Raw genomic sequence first — 18,986 nt, forward strand, 5'->3', positions numbered from 1 at the left:
GTCTACTTATAGAAAAAATGTATTGGGACTAGACTTGGTATAGGAAACGATTGATAAGTTCAATTGATTTAGACAAAGATTGCTCACATCACAAAGCAAACAAAACTCTTGCACAGATAGGAGAAAAATAAACTTAGAGTTTATATTTAGAGTCCCATTGATCCTACGAATCTACCCTATGAAAAGGATGGTGCAAATCGGAAAAAGAGGGTAGACGAATCCAGGATTTATAAGATTATACGAGATACTTGACCAAGTGGGAGCTATGGAGTATCGTTTGGCACTTCCTCCTTAATTTTCTTTTATTCGTCCAACATTTCATTTCTCTATATTAAGAAATATATATCAAATTCCTCTTAAGCACATGATACACGACTATATTGCTTGATCAAAAGTTATAATATGAGGAGGAGCCAATGACTATTATCTATAAGCATGTAAGAAAGTTATGGTAAAAAGAAATTGTATTCGTGAAAGTCTTGAAAAGATTACCTGGGAACTCGAAAAAAGCTACGCCATGTATGCACTAGATTTAAATTCGGGGACCGAATTCTATAAGGAGGGGAGGATGTAATACCCCTTATTAAAATAAGAGCATTTACCTAATTACTAATTAAAAAAAAAGTACAAGTGGGCCTTAGCCCATCAGAAACGTAAATAGCATTAGGGGAAGGGAAATGGGTTAAAGAGATTTGGGGAAAAAGTTTTAACCAGCCACTTTTGGAGACCAAAAAAATTAATGTGAGACTGGTGCCTCTCTTTCAAGTGAAGGAACACGAGGAGTACTCAACGCAGATATGAAGAAAGAAAAGAACAATAGGAAGAAAGAAGGGAAGAACCAAAGATTTAAAAAGCTATGAAGATCATCTTTTCAAGAAGCTTTCACAAGCCTTCTCTAGAAATTAGAGGAGACGTGATTGAAGAGAGTTTGAAAAAGGAATTTTGGCAGCAAGATTGTAAGAATAAAGAAAAAAGTGAAATTCTTGGCTCTTCTTCAGTAACGCCTCACGCAGGGGAACAAATATATAGAGAACCAAGATTTGAAAGGTAGTTCTCTAACTCATGACCATGAATTTGACTTTTATATAATATGGGTAAGCTAAATTATGGATTAGTTTAATTTCTCATAGAACAGATAAATAAAATTTGACGAATTGATTTTCAAATATGAACCCTAGAGGGTTTAGTATTCTAATCTAGTTATGAATTAGCATGCACAAGGAAATTAACACGAGGTCGATATGATGTGATTATAGATTGATTGAAAGGAGTCTCATGGACTACTCGAGGTGGAAGGCATGGTATTTAGACAGGAGTACTGTGACTAGTAATCTTACCGCAATTTGTGTTTTCATAACCTGCATGGTTTATACCTTATTTTGGAAATAAAATGTGTTCCCGAATATTTGAAATTGCATGTGGCATAAGTCCTTTACTTGATATAGTACCGAACAGTTTACTTGAGATGTTTACCAATTAATCTAAACGTTTTTACCGTTACTGGATATATTTTACCGTTACTTGAGATGTTACAGTTATTTGACTTATTCTCACTGTTACTAGACATATTTTACTGTTGCTTGAGACATGATTGTCGTTACTGAAATAAAATTACAAGATTTGATAACAAATGACATGCCCTTTATTATTTTGAAAATGCTTTTGTATGAGTATTTACTGTTTACAAGAAAGAGTATAAATGGGAGGAGACTTTGAAGGATCCCGTAGCTAATGGCGGGTTCGTTAGACCTGGTGCACCTTGTATTTACCGATTATCGAGTATAGTTATAGCCCTCGCTAGTGGGAAGGTAGAACTAGCATACAGTTACAGGTTTCCCTCGAGTAGGGACCTACCGTTAAAGTTGACTCCTTTTACGAAGGGGTCTATAAAGTGATACAGATTACATGATTCTTTCTTGGAAACCTCCCAAACATAAAGAATTGATATGACACAATGCTTACCGAGTTTATTACCGAATTGTTAAATTAATTTTTTTGTTACATGAAACACATGGTGAGAGTGATTATTGTTTATTATCTATGAATATTTTCTGATTACTACAAAAATATGTTTTCTGACTTGTCCCCTATTAAAAATGGTTGTGGTTAAATATTATTACTCACTGAGCTAGCGTCTCACTCCCCGCTATTATTTTTACAGAGACAGTAGTAGACGCAGGCGAGGATTCCGTTAATTAGAGTACACGAGTTGACAGTTCCTGGTGAGCCCTGCATTTACTCGCGTGGGTGAAGATTGTTATTTATTTGTTATAGTCTCTTTCTTGAAACTCTTAGAGTCGCTCCATAGTCATTTTCGTTAGTGTCATAAGTATTCTTTTATTGATATAGACTTGTGACTCGTATTAGACTTTTCTATCGTATACTTGGAGATGAAGTTAGTATTATTGTGTTGGAAATACTTCGTGGATGAGGATTATAACTTGTTTGGCCGATATAGGTTGGTTGTGTTGTTGATTTTTAATATAGATTTATTTTTGGATAGTCCTAAAACAGGAGAAACTCTGTCCAATTTTATGTAAATTACCGATGAGGCTTACTTGGGGGCACTTGCTCCTGAGTGCCGGTCATGATCCTAAATTGGGTCGTGACATTATAAAACTATTTCCCTTATTAAGCGATCTTCACGACAAAATGAAACGAAAAGTTACTGAATAATGGATGTTCTTACTCTTATATTTCTTGTTGGCTGATTTTTTTCCATTTAAGGGTATAAGTATGAATTTTTCAAGATAGTATTTACAGTCTCTGCTCTTATCGATTTTGAAAATACTGTACTACTTGATTTAAATTACCTCATAAAATTATTACTTTTTGACCAAACAGTTTTTTTGATATTCGTATATCTGAAGCTCATGTCAATTATTTTAGTTGTCTGACTTTTCATATATCCCATATTATTAACTATGTTTTCCTTATAAATTTAATACCATCATTCTGCTTTGATATATTTGTGAAGGTTGTTTCGGTAGTTTGAAGAGATATGTAGAATATAAAGTGAGTTGTATGACCTCCTGCTAAAATTATTGCTACTTGCTACTACACTACTTGTTGCTATTGCTAATGGTTCTTCATCAAATATTTGCAATTAATGCACGATATATGAATATTTGTTTCGATTCGTCCGAGACTTTCTATAAAGGATAATCCCGTTTTACAATAGTCGTCTCTTGCAATATAATCTTTAAAGCTTGCTCTTGTTTAGGATTTAGTTTTGATTGTGTATTAAAAAAATTCTCAAGCATTTGTATGGCTTTTGACCCTTACTATCCTAATCGACTTTTTGTGTGTGTGTGTTTTTTTTAATTTCACCTTCAATGATATTCTGATATAATAAATTTATGTACCCTAAAAGTTTTATAAGCTTGAAAATTATTTTTACATTTTGATAAACTTAAAAAAGAACGGAATTAGATGCTTGCTAAATAGTTAATTGAAAGACTTAATTATTTGATCTTAATATTAGCTCATCTCATATTTTGAATATTTAATCGTAATTATAATTTTAGCTACTAAATATCAATTTGAAATTCTACTTTTGGATCTTGATGAGGTAGAAATAATAATGGTATTGAACCTTACCAACCATCTCTCTCAGACACACACATTTATATTCTTAATATTTTTTAGTTATTTGTTTTAATTATTGATTGTAATTGTAAATATTACACAAAAAATTTGATGAATAGTATTTCGAGTAAGAAATCAACTCAAATATTATATGAAAAATGTACTGTTCATATATATAGTTCTAAGATAATATAAAAGGAACTACGGTTATGTTATAGTTTTTAAATAAACATATTTGAAATATTAACTAAACCTTTAGTTGGTTGGATTAAAATATGGCATATATATATTTAGAATAGAAAGGGAAAAGGGGATCAACTTATTCATAGTAATATGTATATTGCTCGTTATTCTTGTCCAATTATTAATAGGATTAAACTAATAGTATTAAATAGTGCCGAATGTGTATGTCCTAAAAATGGCCTAATGTGAATGTTCTAAAACTAAAAGGATTATAAAGGCTAATATCTAAAATTCCGATTATGCTCTTTTATTATGAGTTAATATGCTTAATATTATAAGGTTATTTTTGTAAACCGACACTATATTCATGCTTTTATATTTATAATAATATAGATATAGATATAGATATAGATATAGATAGATATAGATTAGGCACAACAACTAATGAAATTGGTTATATTGGACTAGGTCATAGTACAAAATGGAAAATGACATCTCTGGAAAATATGAAAAACTCACAGAAGCAATAATTCCATCATAACTCACTGGAGTTTGAGTATAACCGAAAAACATAATAGCTCTTTCTAAGCAAAGTAACATACGCTACTCATTTAATTTTCCTAGCATGTGATGCTCAGCAGAAGCAAAACTGGACTAATCCCTTAGAACTACAAAGAATGAAAGAATAACAAATAAAGAAATAAATCCTGGCAGCGCACTTTAATGCTCCTGATAATTTTGCACCACCAAATAAGAATTCACCAAATACGACATTTTGTCAAGAACTCTGTTTGAAACTGAAATCCTTATTGCAAGAAGGTATATTGGCATCGAGAAAAGAACATGGCCCATGGCGTCCACCGGATAATAATGCGTTCATTTCCTACCACTTTATTTTTATATTTTATCCAGAACATGAATTATTTTTTCGGGTTACCTATATGTTTTTCCATAGTAAAACTAGGACTCATCATTTCCATGCAACAGCATCAATCTCATCTCTGGCTGACTTATATAGCTCAAGCCTTTTGGCTATGGTCTCTCTCTTTGCCATGAGAGAGGGATCCTCATCCAGCATTTTCCCCAGCTGCTCCTTCTGTACATACATTTAGAGAATATAAATTACGTATTTTCTTTCTTGGAAATGTCAAATATTTATTATTTTCTCTACACTAGCAAAACCCCCTTCTCCTTGTTTTCTCACACAAAACATATAGGATTCAGCAAAGTAATATCTATAGCCCTCACCTTCATCTGTTCAGATACTAAAACATCTTAACAGATTGATAAGATCAAAAAATGAAGAAATCAGAGCTCTGCTCTATTGGCTTTAGTTTCTCTCTAGTGTTTTATTCCGTATCCATCATCCATTTTGCATTAGCATCTCTAAATCTGAATATTCTATCACGTTTATTGAGCAGCGAAGCATCAAACGTTTTTTTATAGTAGAGACATGATCATGTTATGATTTGCCTTGATTTTCTTACACATTTGATTTTTACCTTTTCTTGAAGGAAGGTCAAACAGTTTTCCATAATTGATTTTTACTTTTCTAAAAGGCTACTATATTTGATTAATCATTTTCTTCAATTCTATAAATTGAACTCATACAATAACATAATAGAATGTAGTCTTTAAGAGAGTCTTATTTAGGGGGAGAATTAATTCTCTCGATAAGTTATTTTCCCTCTTTTATATTAGTAGATTGAGACCAAACCATATTGGATTATTATGCTTCTTTTAGTAGATTTTTCTTTTTTGTCCCTTTTGTCATCGTCCCAACAGATCTACTCAGATAGCATAATCTATATTTAGCATAAAACTTTACTTATCCATTTTCGCTACAAAAGTCTCCCGAGGAAATAAAAATTGAGGAAACAAGTGAACAATCTCGAATACTTTACCTCTCTCCTTCCGACTTGAGCATAGAAGTGATTTAATAATGACCTCTTTGCTTCTCTGACTTGACAAAAGACAACAGCCTTAGGAATAGTATTCCTCAATGTTTCACAGACCATACTAATATAAGCAGAGACATTTGAACCTGTTGCAGATGAAGCAACATAATTTAGACGCTGTATGCCTTAAATTTTCTACTTTCGTAAGAATGGAACAGATATGTTTCACTAAAGTATCCTAGTGGGTGGAATCTACAAAGGAGTCTGCCATCTTTGAATAGAAAACACGAGCAATATACTATTTACCAATTCCCCGAATATGATTATATGTTCCAGTTCTACTAAAAAGTATCTTATGTGGTGGACTTCACAGAGAAGTGTGTGATCTTATTTTCAGTTCAGGAAATAATTATCGATGGAATGAAAAGGGCAAAGCAATCTGATGATACTTACCAATTCTTCTTAGATGATTATCTGAATAACGGTCTACATTTGGCGTTGCTGCTTGTGCCTGGTTTTGGGGGGTCTTTTCTGGTTCAGTTTGAAGCTTCCTAAAGAATTCAACTGTCAGGTAAGAAGACTCCATCTCCACCAGCCGTAAAACTGTCTTTCGACTTTCATTACGAAATTTCTCAAGAGCATCATTTGCTGCCGCTGCTATATCAGATTGAAGTGTCGGAAAACGTTTCAGTTCCTGCATATGAAGAGCACAGAATTCTTTCATCCTTTCATAAATCTCAGACAGAAATCCAATGTCTAGTGACTGCACAAATTCCTATAATCATACTTCAAAATCTTCCCTAGTTAAGAATTAAAAGACAAAGAAAGAAATATATACCTAAAAGCACTACTACACAAATCCTCGAAGGACAACTAGGATAACAATTCTAATTGACGATGAATGTGAACATTTTACAACTTGTCATGATACAAATGGATAAGTACTATGTTAAAAAATATTAGTAGATATAATTACTACAGTTTCAAACTAATATTGCAGCAGACTGAACGTATAGTAATCCTTTTGGATTCAGTTGAGATCCATAAAAATGAAATAGCAGGAAATTTGAAACATAAGCCAGCAGAAATAGCTACAGTTTTTGGGTTAAATATTTGAAGAATTATCAAAAGGATCAGCTCCAGTTTCCTATTGTTAAACAAGCAAACATGTGGGAAGAACAACATAATCCCACTCATCAGAGCAAGGCTTACAGAAGACCTCTGCTTTACCTGGGTTTCTACGATTGACTTCCTCACAAGTTCTTTCAGAATGGAATGCACCTGCAAAACACAAAAAAAAAAAAAGCAGTTATCTTTGAAGAAGTAAAACTCTACTCTATGGGTCAAAATCGGACTTAGGAAATCAGGCGTAGGAAGGTCGTTAATTGAGAAGACTGTTCCGAGGTCGACCAAAGCCCAACAACGAGCAGTCGCTGAGCAAGCTGTTGAAGCTGAAGTCGAATAGCGAGGAGTAGGAATAACGGCTAGTGCAGTCTCGGTACTAGAGATGGGAATATTCAAGAGAATATTCCCTTTGTTGTACTTTTTTTTAGGGTTTTTAGAGTACATCCCATATAAATAGAAAAAGAGTAAAGGGGCACGTGAGATTAATTCTGAAAAAACTATTATAAGAAGTTGACCCTTGAGAGAAAATACAAAGTTTACCTTTCCATAGTGATTGATTTTATCGATTATTCTTCCTTCCCACTCACGTGATCCAAGAAAGCATTGTTCATTTTCTTATCTACTACCATATTTCGTTGTCAGAAGGAAGAATCTTCCACATCATTTGATATTTGGGTGAATTGTTCTTCCTATTTACATTTATTGCTACTTTCCATATTTATTGCTCATCATTCATTCTTCATTTATTCTCCAAAGTGCGCATTTAATGATAGAATACACGACTCCGAGCACTAAGTAAATGGTATCACTTAAACTTTTCGCTAGATCTAAGAATTATTATGCTTGACTAGGATTCACCTTTCACCTCAGTTACCTTTTAATTAGTTTAACAAAGAGTATTATACTTTTTGGTCAAACATCTACCATGATACGTGCTAGATCCCAAGGCTTCATGAGATCCAAACCTAAAATAGTCGTAGTTGATAAAAATACAGAAGAATAGTAATTTAAATACTTCAACATTCATAAGTAAGATTGCAAAAGAAATATATACTTAAGCATATTGAACTAAATATGTATCATCTTCTGAAAAGAGACATATTATATGTGTGTCTGTGTGGACGTTTGAGATTACCTTCTATTTTTTCTCCTTCTTAATCTACATTACCTCATACTGTTTGAACTATCTAATTGATAAAATCAAAGCTTTCTGATTTCCACAAAGCAGGATTTTGATGAAACTTAGCGTAATGTCTACCACAGATATATAACACTTGAACAAGACAAACATATTAAACAAGAATCAAAATTAAGAACTTTACTGCATCAACTGAGGCTTCAGCGGGGCCTTTGAAGAAGCCAAGGGATCCATCAATTAGCCTTCTGTACCCTTGCTCAGGAGCAATTAAGTGAGGTTGGTATCCATCTGCCTCAGAAATAACCTTTTTGACATTACTCGTTGACAGATGACGATCAAATGGAAGCTTCTTAAGAGCATCTGGTAGCTGATGGTCAAAGACACGATATATTCTATCGCCACCTGGCCTCCTGAGATCAAATAAAGTATAGCTAGTAACCCTTTTATAAGAAAATAGAACATTTTACAATCATATAATATAATAGTAAAGTGAAATAGAGTTCGATTCTCCTGGCCCCTCGAACTCAGATCAGTGTAACTTCTTCTAATAAGTTCAGCGTGTCAGCTCATGATAGAACAAGAGTCAATCAATCAACTATGTCTCAATCCCAAATAAGTTAGATGGGCTATGTGAATCCTCTGTACCCATTCTGCTCTATTCAGATCCATATCAAGATCCATATCATTCCAGTATTACATGATTTATCTTGTAAGGAATTAGGGACTATCTAAAACCAGAGGTTTTCTAAATCTCAGACTTATACCTACAGGGACATTCAGATCTCTAACCAGAAAGATTTGTAGAATAAATTTTTGATTAACTCCTCATTACTCAAATGAATATTTCCAACCTAAGATTTGGAAAGATTAACAGCCTACTTAATTAGCACAGACACACGCAGTATACTAACTCCATCATTGACTGCCATAGTCAATTGTGTGCTCGCCCACGTATTTATTGTCTAACATCCATTTTATAGTTAGAAAGGAGGGAAAGGATTGTGCTACAAAAGTGCAGGGGTTTTACCCGTAAAACACAAAACCCCAAAATGAACTTCCACATATTATTGACAGTGGAACTTAAAAGGAAGATTCTAGGAATGGAGAAGACGCAAAAGAATTTAATCACTGTACTATGGCTCATAGAAGGAAAATGATGTTAAAACCTGCTCTTGAAGTTTCATATGGGTATCAAACTAGTATAAATGGTGGCAGCATTCATTTTACAGTTTTAGTAGGCTCAAATCTGACAGCAAGCCTGTAGCTGATGTCTGTGCATGTTTACCTAACTGCTCTCGTTGTCAAGAATATACGTTCTAGAAGAGCTTATTTTCCACACGTCAACGGCAATGAGGAGGAAAACGCTTATATGCATACATAATAAGCATTCATGTTCTAACATGTCTAATTCATGAGTCAAGACAAGTTACTTGAACATCTTCAAGATAAGAATGAGGATAGTTGGGTGCTATACCAACTAGAATCTCGTTACACTTCCACAGTGAAGAGATAAGGTAAACAAACTACCAACTGGAATCTTGTTACGCCTCAAAATTAACCATTTCCATGGACAGAATGAATGAAGTTCATTTAAAGAAATACTAGTAGCATGCTGTGATTCTATGTTATGAAGTTCTAACTGTTAAGCATTACCCTCCTTCCAAGTGTTCTCTAAATATTCGATCGAATGCACGGCACATTTCCAAAATTGTGTACAGTTGTGCCTGTAGAAAGACGAAATTACTTCAAATTAATAATTAAGAAAATTAGCTCCCAATTACCATTAGTTCTCAGATTTAATCATATCCTGTAATTACCCCTCCATCTACACCAACAGGTCGGCCAATTCGGTCCAACTCAGAGTTAAGCTCATCAATTGTCTTATTTATTAGAGCAATAATGCTTGGTATTCTCTGTCTAATCACAGTCTCCAAGTGCTGAAATTTCAAAAAGGAAAAAGGCAAAAGGTTAATAATGGTAATTCAGGGAATTCTTAACCCAAAAGGAAATATTTGAAAGCCAAAAAGGAAAACCAACCCTAGATAGAAGTTTGGCAAGATATTCAGCTCCCATTTTATGAGCAAGATGTCCATATTCAGGACTGGATTCGAAATATTCCTGCTCCTTCCGACGAGCGGCCATCATATCTACATTCTTGTTGATATCAGCCTGTGAACGATTGACAATTCCAACCCATGGATGTTGAAGCTTGTATGATCGACCCTCAAGTACCTTAAACATCAATAAAACTAAAAATAAGTAAAGAATATAGTAGGCAATACGTATTGCAAGGATCACAAACTAGTGTAAAGTATGGATCATACATCCAAGGCATTGGTTCCCTTATCCATCAGATCAAGTTTTGTTAAAACTCCAAATGTTCTTTCACCTGAAATATGAACAGAATATAAAGTACAATCAGAAAATTCAGTATCAGACACCCAATTTTAGCATGACCTATTGGAAGTGCGGAATTAGCATATCCCACCGTAATACCTGAAGGATCGACTTCTCTTGCAAGCTTTATTGCATCAGAAGTTGCAATATCTTGATTGGCTGGAGAAATAGCCAATATGATGCAATTGGGCTAGTACAAAAAGCACATAAAGTTTAAACATGTTATAGATAGAACATGATAACTCGTTCTTGTTAGTAGCTTCAAAGTGTAGTTCGGCAAAAAAGAATATGGAAATAGAAAAACAATCTTTCATCAATATCATGCAACTTCACCACCCTCTCTCCCTGAAGATAAAGCCCACATGTTCTTTAACATTCCAGAGAAGTAGCTTATGCTGACACAGATGAAATATTTGAGACAAAGGTAGGATGTTTCAAGAGGAGCTCTATATATTATTTCTACCGTGAAAGAGTATATCAATGCAGTGGTGATCTTCTCATCTACAGGCAGACATTCAATATCCAATAGCCCTTTCCAAGTAATATGACTTTTATGCATTGTAATTCGAAGAGATATTGGAGACCAATCAGTAAGCGAGTGGGAATTTTACTTATCCCTAAAAAAAAGGAAAAAGAAAAGAGAGTCTGAATCTTACCTCCACATGCTATTGCCCTAAAAGCTCAGTTTAGAAAAGCAAACATGTAATACACTGTTCAAGACAAACTCAAAAGAAGCTTGTGGGTGCTGAAGTTGTGGGAGGAACAACAGAGCAGATCCCAAAGAAGATAGCTGGAGGAAAAAGGAGTTGGGGGGGAGTAACCTAACAGCACCGGAGCACATCTATTCATGATAACATTATTAACTAGATCTAGATTAACAGTTTTTTTGGTTTAAGAGTTCCAATCAGACAAGATAATGAGGTTACACGTTACAATCACAACGGTAACCTTGGTAGTATGTTCCTCTACAACTTGCTGTTTATTAAGTTAGCGAGCTTTTTTAGCACACATGAGTGAGCACCTCAAATGGTATTCCTTTCAGGGGGAGACTAGGAGAATTTATATAAACTTAATCATTGATAAGGACCATACACTTCAAATATACTCCCACTGGTAAAAGTAAATGGAACACTAACATAGTTTGCTTTATAATACACTGATCATTCAGAGATGAGCTCATAGAATAACATATTCTTTCATGAAGAGCACACATCAGCAGAAATGAAGGCTTTACGGGGTTTAACACTAGTTGAGAGGCTTGCAACAATACTTGCTGTTTATTGTCTTGTGAAAAGTTATAGGAGAGCATATAAGTTGTTTGGACAGTAAGAGCATCAGAGTATATTTCATTATTTTGGCAGAAAATTTGTAAGTGTTTCTCACACTTTTCTTGCTGAAAAACACAAGTGAGGATAAGTTGTTTGGACAGTAAGAGCATCAGAGTATATTTCATTATTTTCGCAGCAATAAGTAAGAAATTTGGGCAGGTCTTGTTTCTCTCAGTTTTCTTGCTGAGAAACAAAGTGAGGTTAATCATGTCCTTTACTAAACATAATGCAAAATTTGAAACATCACATCACTACCGAATGTCCATTTTAGTCATCAATCTTATGCAAGGGCTTGCCCAAGACATAGATGATGTTGATTGTCTGGTGTAAAGTAATAGGAGAGTGTTCAAGTGACAGTAATTGCCTACATGTATTCTGCTGTTTTGGTAGCAATCAGTAAGAAATCTGGACAAGTCATAGTTTTCCCACTTTTCTAACTTCGGAAAAACCTACAGTTCGGTGAAGCTATATTTCATTAATTTTTGTGGCAACCAAATAGAAACTTGGACAAATCTGTTTCTCACTTTTCTAGCTGAGAAACAACCTACATTTCTTGCAGCTATATTGTTATATTTATGAGAAGAAAAGTGAGGCTATGTTGCCCTTTAATAAGTATAATGCTAATAACATATCATATCAATTTCAGATGAGCCCTTGTTAGTCATCAACAATGTGAATCTCAGTTCGCATGAAGATATCACATATATCTGGCTTCATTATCATAAAGATGTTGATAATTTGAGCTTTAAATCTATTTTCCCACCTTTGCTCTAGATCTTGATGTTCTTAAGTCCACATGAATTCTTTTTTGTCACCCTATACCTATAAGTAAAGCAGCAAAAAATATATTGTATTTCCTATGTAAATGATCACATTAAGACTTTCATACTGATGGACGTATATTTAAATGGTAGATGTAGAAAGGTAATACATAAGTAAATTGCCAACTCCACAAACTTTAACTGTTAGTACAAAGCCAAACGTAGTTCAATAAAAAGTAATTCTGTATCTTTCAAGTAGTTAGTTATTCAAGCTTGAACGTAGTCTTACTTTTTCCACATAAGAACGGACCATCATTTCAATATCCTCAACAATGCTCTCTGGTTGTCCCTCTGCATAATTCAAGATTTATCATATCAATTCCGCCAACAGCTAAGTAATACAGCACCACAGGAAGATTGGCTCCTTTTCTATACCTATAGGAAAGTAGTGATTTCGTGCTCACCTACAGCAACCTTTGTCAACCCAGGAAGATCAATGAGTGTTAAATCTACCACTGTAAGACAAAACATGCACTTGATAGTCATTAACTTGAAACAGTAACTATATCAATATAGGCATTTGCTATTCAAGATTATAAAGAGGGGGAGGGGGGGGGGGTAGAAAAATATGACTCACAATGATGTGGCATAAATAAAGCACTAATTCTAAAGAACTTTTGGTCAGGACCTCAAATTTAACCGGCGTAACACACAAACTATCTTCTATCTGGTGGATTATGGCTGGTCCATTAATGCATTTAATATTCGCCGTAAATTCTTTCTCTATCAACAACAAACTAGGATACATTATAGTATTATACCCATGCAAAATGCCTAACTTCACTTAAGATTTGCTGATAGGTCATAAAGAGCTGAATTGATATATGTTAAACTGATGTAATCAGATTGTCAATAAAACCAAAGTAGACATGATGCTTTATGATAGTTGACTGACAAGAATCCTCAAAGATATTGTTAGGAAATGCGTCATAGTAAGATGGTCAATTTAGACCATAGCCATATTTCAAGAATTGAACAAGTGCAATCAACATAAGCAAGATTTGATAAACTGGTAAGGATGCAGAAGACATACCATTAGGAGAATAAATGCTCAGGTGAATTGGAACATTAGAAATTTGCTTGGTCTTCCCTGTTATGCGGTCTGTCTCATCTGCTATCTCTTGACGTACCGCAGCTGCATAAACAAACATTATGTTGTAAATAATGAAAAGCTTACATTTGAATGGATGATGGCATTATTCTCGCACATAAATGTTAATGTCAACTCAAAATTCGTTCTCCTTTTTAAAGGAAAGTTTGATGGGTGGAAACTTTGTAAACAATGGAAGCAGTTGAGATCTCTAATTCATCTTGTGAACAGAAATCAGAGATGGGAGGAAGTGGGCATGACATAGAATGCGAGGACAATCAATCTCCAGTTCTAATTTTAGGAAAGAAAATTATCATTGTAACATGCTTTTACGCGTATCTGGAGGACTTGATCTAACATATGCCTGAATGAAATAATCTTTTGACGAACTGCAGTAGTGGTCACTGGCAAGGATACAAGCCTACTCAAACGCCTCTCTCTAACATTTCATACCAAGTTGCTCAAAGTGTCTTTCTTATTAGAAGATCTCAAAAGATTTTCATTTCAAGTTAAAGTAGGGAACTCATGAACTGACGTACATATGTAGCATATGGAGCGTACAAACCTAGTAAAAGTTCAATTATCATGCAAACACATATCAAATAAACCAAAACTGAAAGACCAGCAGTTAAAGAAAGTAAGTTTCTTATAATATCAAAACTCACCAAAGTCAGGATACTTTTTCTTTGGAGCATGCAGAAACTCCGCATATTCAGCCCCTCCCTCAGTCTTATGCAATTGAAGTACCAATGGCCTCCTTGTGACGATGCCTTTCAAATTTCAAAAGACGAGGAAGCAGAAAGCCAAATTAGATGAAGTATAAACTCAAAGAGTAATTAGGGGAAAAGAGAAATGACTGGATAGAAATGTGCTTAACTGCTAACTTCAAATCATACAACGACAATTGCAACAAACACTCTTTAATCTCAAAAAGCAAAAAAGTAAAGAGATTTATGAGAGAAGATCAATAATTTGGTTAGGGACTTGTATCTCAGTGAGCGGATAATTGTGAGATTCAGAGAACTTCTAGTTTTAGGTAACCTCTAATCTTACGAGACATATTAGTTAGTAATGGAATGAAATTGGTCCGAAGAGAGAAAAAAGGATATAGAGGATTCATATAGCAGACGCCAACTAGTTTGAAATTGAAAGCAGTTGAATAACCTAATAATCAAATAAAGTACCTACCCTAGATTTATAAGACGCCAATAACTACTCTATCACTTCTTCACTATGAAAATAGAGACTTTTAGATCAGTACCTAGAAATATTACCATGTGATACTTAAATCAGTGTTCAGCATTACACTTCTCTCATCAATAATCATGAATCACACTTTCCACACATAAAAATGCAATCCAAAGTTTTTAAAAAATATTAAAATTACCTGATCCACGAGGCAGGAAATCTCTACCCACGACGCTTTCCAATACAGATGATTTTCCAGAGCTCTGATTGATTATCACACCACAAAATCAGAAAATGAAACGTTCCAAACAAAAATAAATGCATGTAACACTATTATAATGTAGAGATTCGTATTGCGGACTCCAACTAGTCAGAGATTCAGAGTTATTTGATTTATTGATTCGCTGTATAATAATGTTGAACATAACGAAGACGAAAAAATTGAAAAAGAATGATTTAAATATATGTGACCCCGATTTTTGGGATCGAGACGTTGTTGTTTATGATTAACGTAGGAATACTAGCCTGACCACCGACGACGGCGACAGTAGGAAGAGCTTCCCAGAGGGACATTCCTTCACCACCATGATCTCCTAAGATAGTACAGGCTCGTTGAATTCTGTTCACTAATCCGATCAAGCTTTCTAGGGTCGCCATTACTATGCACTTCTATGGGATTTTGGTTTATTTTTTAGAGTGATGATTAATATTGAGGAATTTTTGGGACTTGGAAAAAAAAAATTGCGAAATTTTGGGATTTGAAAATGGGGTGGAATAAATGCGTTTTTTATCTGAAAGAGTGATTGCGAAGACGAGGTGATGATGGAAGATAACGAGAATAACGGTTTAGTTGTTTGTATTTTCTTTTTTTAGGACTGTTTGTATTAGCTAATAGTGAAATGCTACTCTTCTTGTAATGTTTATCGGTCCGTTCGGTTCACTTCTGTTTCATTTTATCAATTTTGCGGTTCAATTTTTATGTGACAATTTGGACAAAACATGATTTTTTTAAAAATAACGTGAGTTGACTAAGGTTAATATTTTGTGTAAACGATTCCGGATCGGTATTTTGACGATCCCGGTAGGCCTGTATCGTGATTTTGGATTTGGACGTATGCCCGAAATTGAATTGGGAAGTTCCTAACTTGGTTTGACTTGTTTTGCCGAAAACTAGAAAATTGAAGGTTTGAAAATTTCGTAGGTTTGACCGTAGGTTGATTCTGTGGTTATCGGGTTCAGATTTTGGTTCCGGGACTTGGTTCGAATCCGTTTTGCTATTTGAAACTTGTCTTATTTGAAACTCATATGCAAAACTTGGTGCAAATCGGAGTTGGTTTAATAGGTGTTACAACCCTTGTTTTTGTACCTGAAAGTACGTCGTGAGTCAATTGATGTAAGCTCAAAAAGGATGAAATCCTTCTACAAGGACAAGAAAGGTTTGCCGAAGTATTAAGCAAGTTAAGATGAATATGAGACTTTTTAATCATAATTTAAATGAGTTTAAATCCATGATATGACTATATATGATATTTGGATATGAAGTATAAAGTTTGAGAAAAATCGCGGAAAAACCGACTAAGGATTTGCCTTGTAACTAAACTTTTTGAGAAATATATTTCGTGTGCTATATGATGTTTTTTGGGACATATTATATACCAAATTGAAGGTCTTGGAATGTAGTTTCCAACGCTCTTAACCATTCTTTCATACGACATCCGGATAAAAAGATATAAACATTTGAAAAAGGGCTAATGAGAGGGTGCCACGTGGCACTTTTTGACTTTTAGAAAATGGGATGTTTATCTCTATGTCTCGTCTCTTACTTTAGTTTTCCAGAGAGCTCGACCATATAACACCCCTAAACTCACCCTCAAGTCCTCCATAAGGATTTTCAACAATACTATCATCCGGGGCACGAAATCAAGTAGTGATAACATCAACATGATCCCTACGACGTAAATATCACTATATCACTTTTTTTTTCCTTTATAGTTTGAGTTTTAGAAGGTATTTTGAAGTTAATAAGAATGCCTAATTTCTGGTTTTAAGATCTTAAATATCAAGGAAGTTTGATCAATTCATTTCATAATAGTTAGAACTGACGGGACAGTGATCGGAAGCCGTGAGTTTGAGTTATTTGATTTGTAATGGACTGTTTTGTGGGCTGTTTCGTGTAGCTTTTGGGATGTATATTTTGCTGCTATTTAATGGAGTTTTTGGAGAATATATGGTGTGGAGAAACACCACGTAATGGCAAAATGACGGATTAGTCATTGGCAAAATGACGGATTAGTCATTCTTTGTAATATTTTCGGGGTGTTGGACACTACTATAGTCGTTGTTTTTGGTATGAATTGATTGGGGTGTGTTGGGCTGTTGTAAGCTAAATATAATATAGATTTCGACTTGCATCTACTGTAGGAAGTAATTATATTGTGTTCCTATAGGCTCTTAAGATTATCTTGACATTGGTTAAGTTAAATGGATGAACTAGACATGAACTAGTGAATAAAGTTGCTAATTAAGAATAATTGGAGTTGTGAATCATTTTCTTTGTTATGGATATATGGTATAAGGCTGGAATTATTGATGAATGACTTAATTATCATGTTAGTGATACTATTGAGTTAAAGTAAAAAGTCTATAAGGGGTGATATGGGGTATTCAAATTCCAATTGGAGCTTGCCGCTCGTCGTAAAATAGTTATGACTTGTTGTTATTTTACGGTGTCTTGTTATTGATAATTATGTATTGCTGGAATTCTCTGGTAATTGTTGTTGGTATATTGTATTTGAGGAGGCTCTTGTTACAAGGGAGATGCTGCCCGAATATATATAAATGAGCTACAAGTTTAAGTTGAAGACTTAGCCTTTATTCAATACTGATTTTGAATCTCCTTATGCAATGGTAGATTGAGTTGAGTTTTTTTAAGAATTGCTTGGGAGGTATTAAGGAATCACCATAGTTAAGGTATGTTAAGGCACTTCCCTCTTTCTTTTGGCATGATCTAAAGCGAAATGAATACGCTATTTCATAACGGATCTACTCCTAGAAACTAAGGTTGCCCATGTTGTTCTTTCCTTATAAAGTTACTTTAAGCAAGTATGTATGATCCTTGAATCCTATAGAATCTCATATTGATGGTATGATGTCCATAATGTTAATCGAAGGTGCAATGACCTTAAGTCACTCCAAAAGGTTTAGAACGTGATTCCATGAGTCTAGCATGCATTATATATAGTATCTATTTTACTCTACCGAGTCGCGCTATAATCGGCCGGGTACGGAACACCTATTGTGCAACCATTGATCAGTTGGATTTACCGAGCTCCACGTGGCCGGGTATGATTCTACCGAGCCTTATGATGGCCGGGTACGTTTTTACCGAGCCCTCTTTGAGGCCGGGTACGATATGATGATGATGATGATGCCTACAGAGGCATATGTTTTTAAACGTTTATGTATATATATGTATTATGCATTTCATGTTAGTAGCCCCCAGAGGCACGCATATGTTACAGGTTGTATCTCTTCTATCTCTCTTTATATTACTATTCTTGTTTATGCTTTCCTGCCTTACATAGTCAGTACTTTATTTGTACTGACGTCCCTTTTTCCTGGGGACGCTGCGTTTCATGCCCGCAGGTCCCAATTGATAGGTTGACATTCCTCCTAGTAGGCTATCAGCTCAGCGGAGATGTTGGTGCACTCCACTTGCTCCGGAGTTGCCTATTTGGTCAGTATGCTTTGGATATGTATTGATTGATATGGCGGGGCCCTGTCCCAACCTTTATGATTTTATGTACTCTTAGAGGCTTGTAGACAGATGTCAGGTTTATGGATACTTGTATGGCCTTGTTGGCCTATGTGTTAAGTTTACACATGGTCATGTCAACCTTATAGGCCTGTATGTCATATGTATAAGTTTGTATATCATGTTGGGTCATCATATGTTGAGTATTCCCGTATGTTTTATTCTTGTTTCTCATGACGGTTTTCTGGCTCATTTACTCAAGATAGTATAATAAGAAAGATATATTATGCTGGTACTCGGTTGAGTAAGGCACCGGGTGCCCATCGCGAACCTTCGGTTTAGATCGTGACAATAGGATTCAGACTCCTGGTTGTGATTTTAGAATTTCTTGAGTTTTCTTTAAAATTTCATGCATTTTGATATCTGATTCGTAGTTCTAGGTGTTATTTTGGTATTTTGATCGCGCGAGCGAGTTC

At 34.7% G+C, this 18,986-nt stretch overlaps 1 protein-coding gene across 1 annotated transcript; it reads right to left on the reverse strand.

Annotated features, from left to right (window-relative positions):
• Window positions 1–4,291: 4,291 nt before the first annotated feature.
• Window positions 4,292–15,615, reverse strand: LOC107776952 (phragmoplastin DRP1C). Its single transcript, XM_016596912.2, has 16 exons — window positions 15,282–15,615; window positions 14,956–15,019; window positions 14,234–14,338; window positions 13,512–13,613; window positions 12,883–12,933; window positions 12,708–12,769; window positions 10,429–10,519; window positions 10,257–10,321; window positions 9,970–10,164; window positions 9,750–9,869; window positions 9,586–9,656; window positions 8,117–8,342; window positions 6,900–6,950; window positions 6,123–6,363; window positions 5,676–5,815; window positions 4,292–4,867 (listed from the first exon to the last, which is right to left on the reverse strand). The coding sequence occupies exons 1-16, from the start codon at window positions 15,411–15,413 to the stop codon at window positions 4,742–4,744; spliced, it is 1,842 nt and encodes a 613-aa protein (XP_016452398.1). The 5' UTR covers window positions 15,414–15,615; the 3' UTR covers window positions 4,292–4,741.
• Window positions 15,616–18,986: the final 3,371 nt, after the last annotated feature.

The sequence above is a fragment of the Nicotiana tabacum genome, chromosome 18 (genome assembly GCF_000715075.1).
Source record: "Nicotiana tabacum cultivar K326 chromosome 18, ASM71507v2, whole genome shotgun sequence".
Classification (NCBI taxonomy): domain Eukaryota; kingdom Viridiplantae; phylum Streptophyta; class Magnoliopsida; order Solanales; family Solanaceae; genus Nicotiana; species Nicotiana tabacum.

Coding starts and splice junctions, on each gene's coding strand:
- LOC107776952 (XM_016596912.2), bottom strand. CDS start 15,413: ATGGCGACCCTAGAAAGCTTGATCGGATTAGTGAACAGAATTCAACGA. Junction 14,339..14,955: donor TTTCCTGCCTCGTGGATCAG/GTAATTTTAATA, acceptor GAAATTTGAAAG/GCATCGTCACAAGGAGGCCA. Junction 10,520..12,707: donor TCCGTTCTTATGTGGAAAAA/GTAAGACTACGT, acceptor TTTTTGTACTAG/CCCAATTGCATCATATTGGC.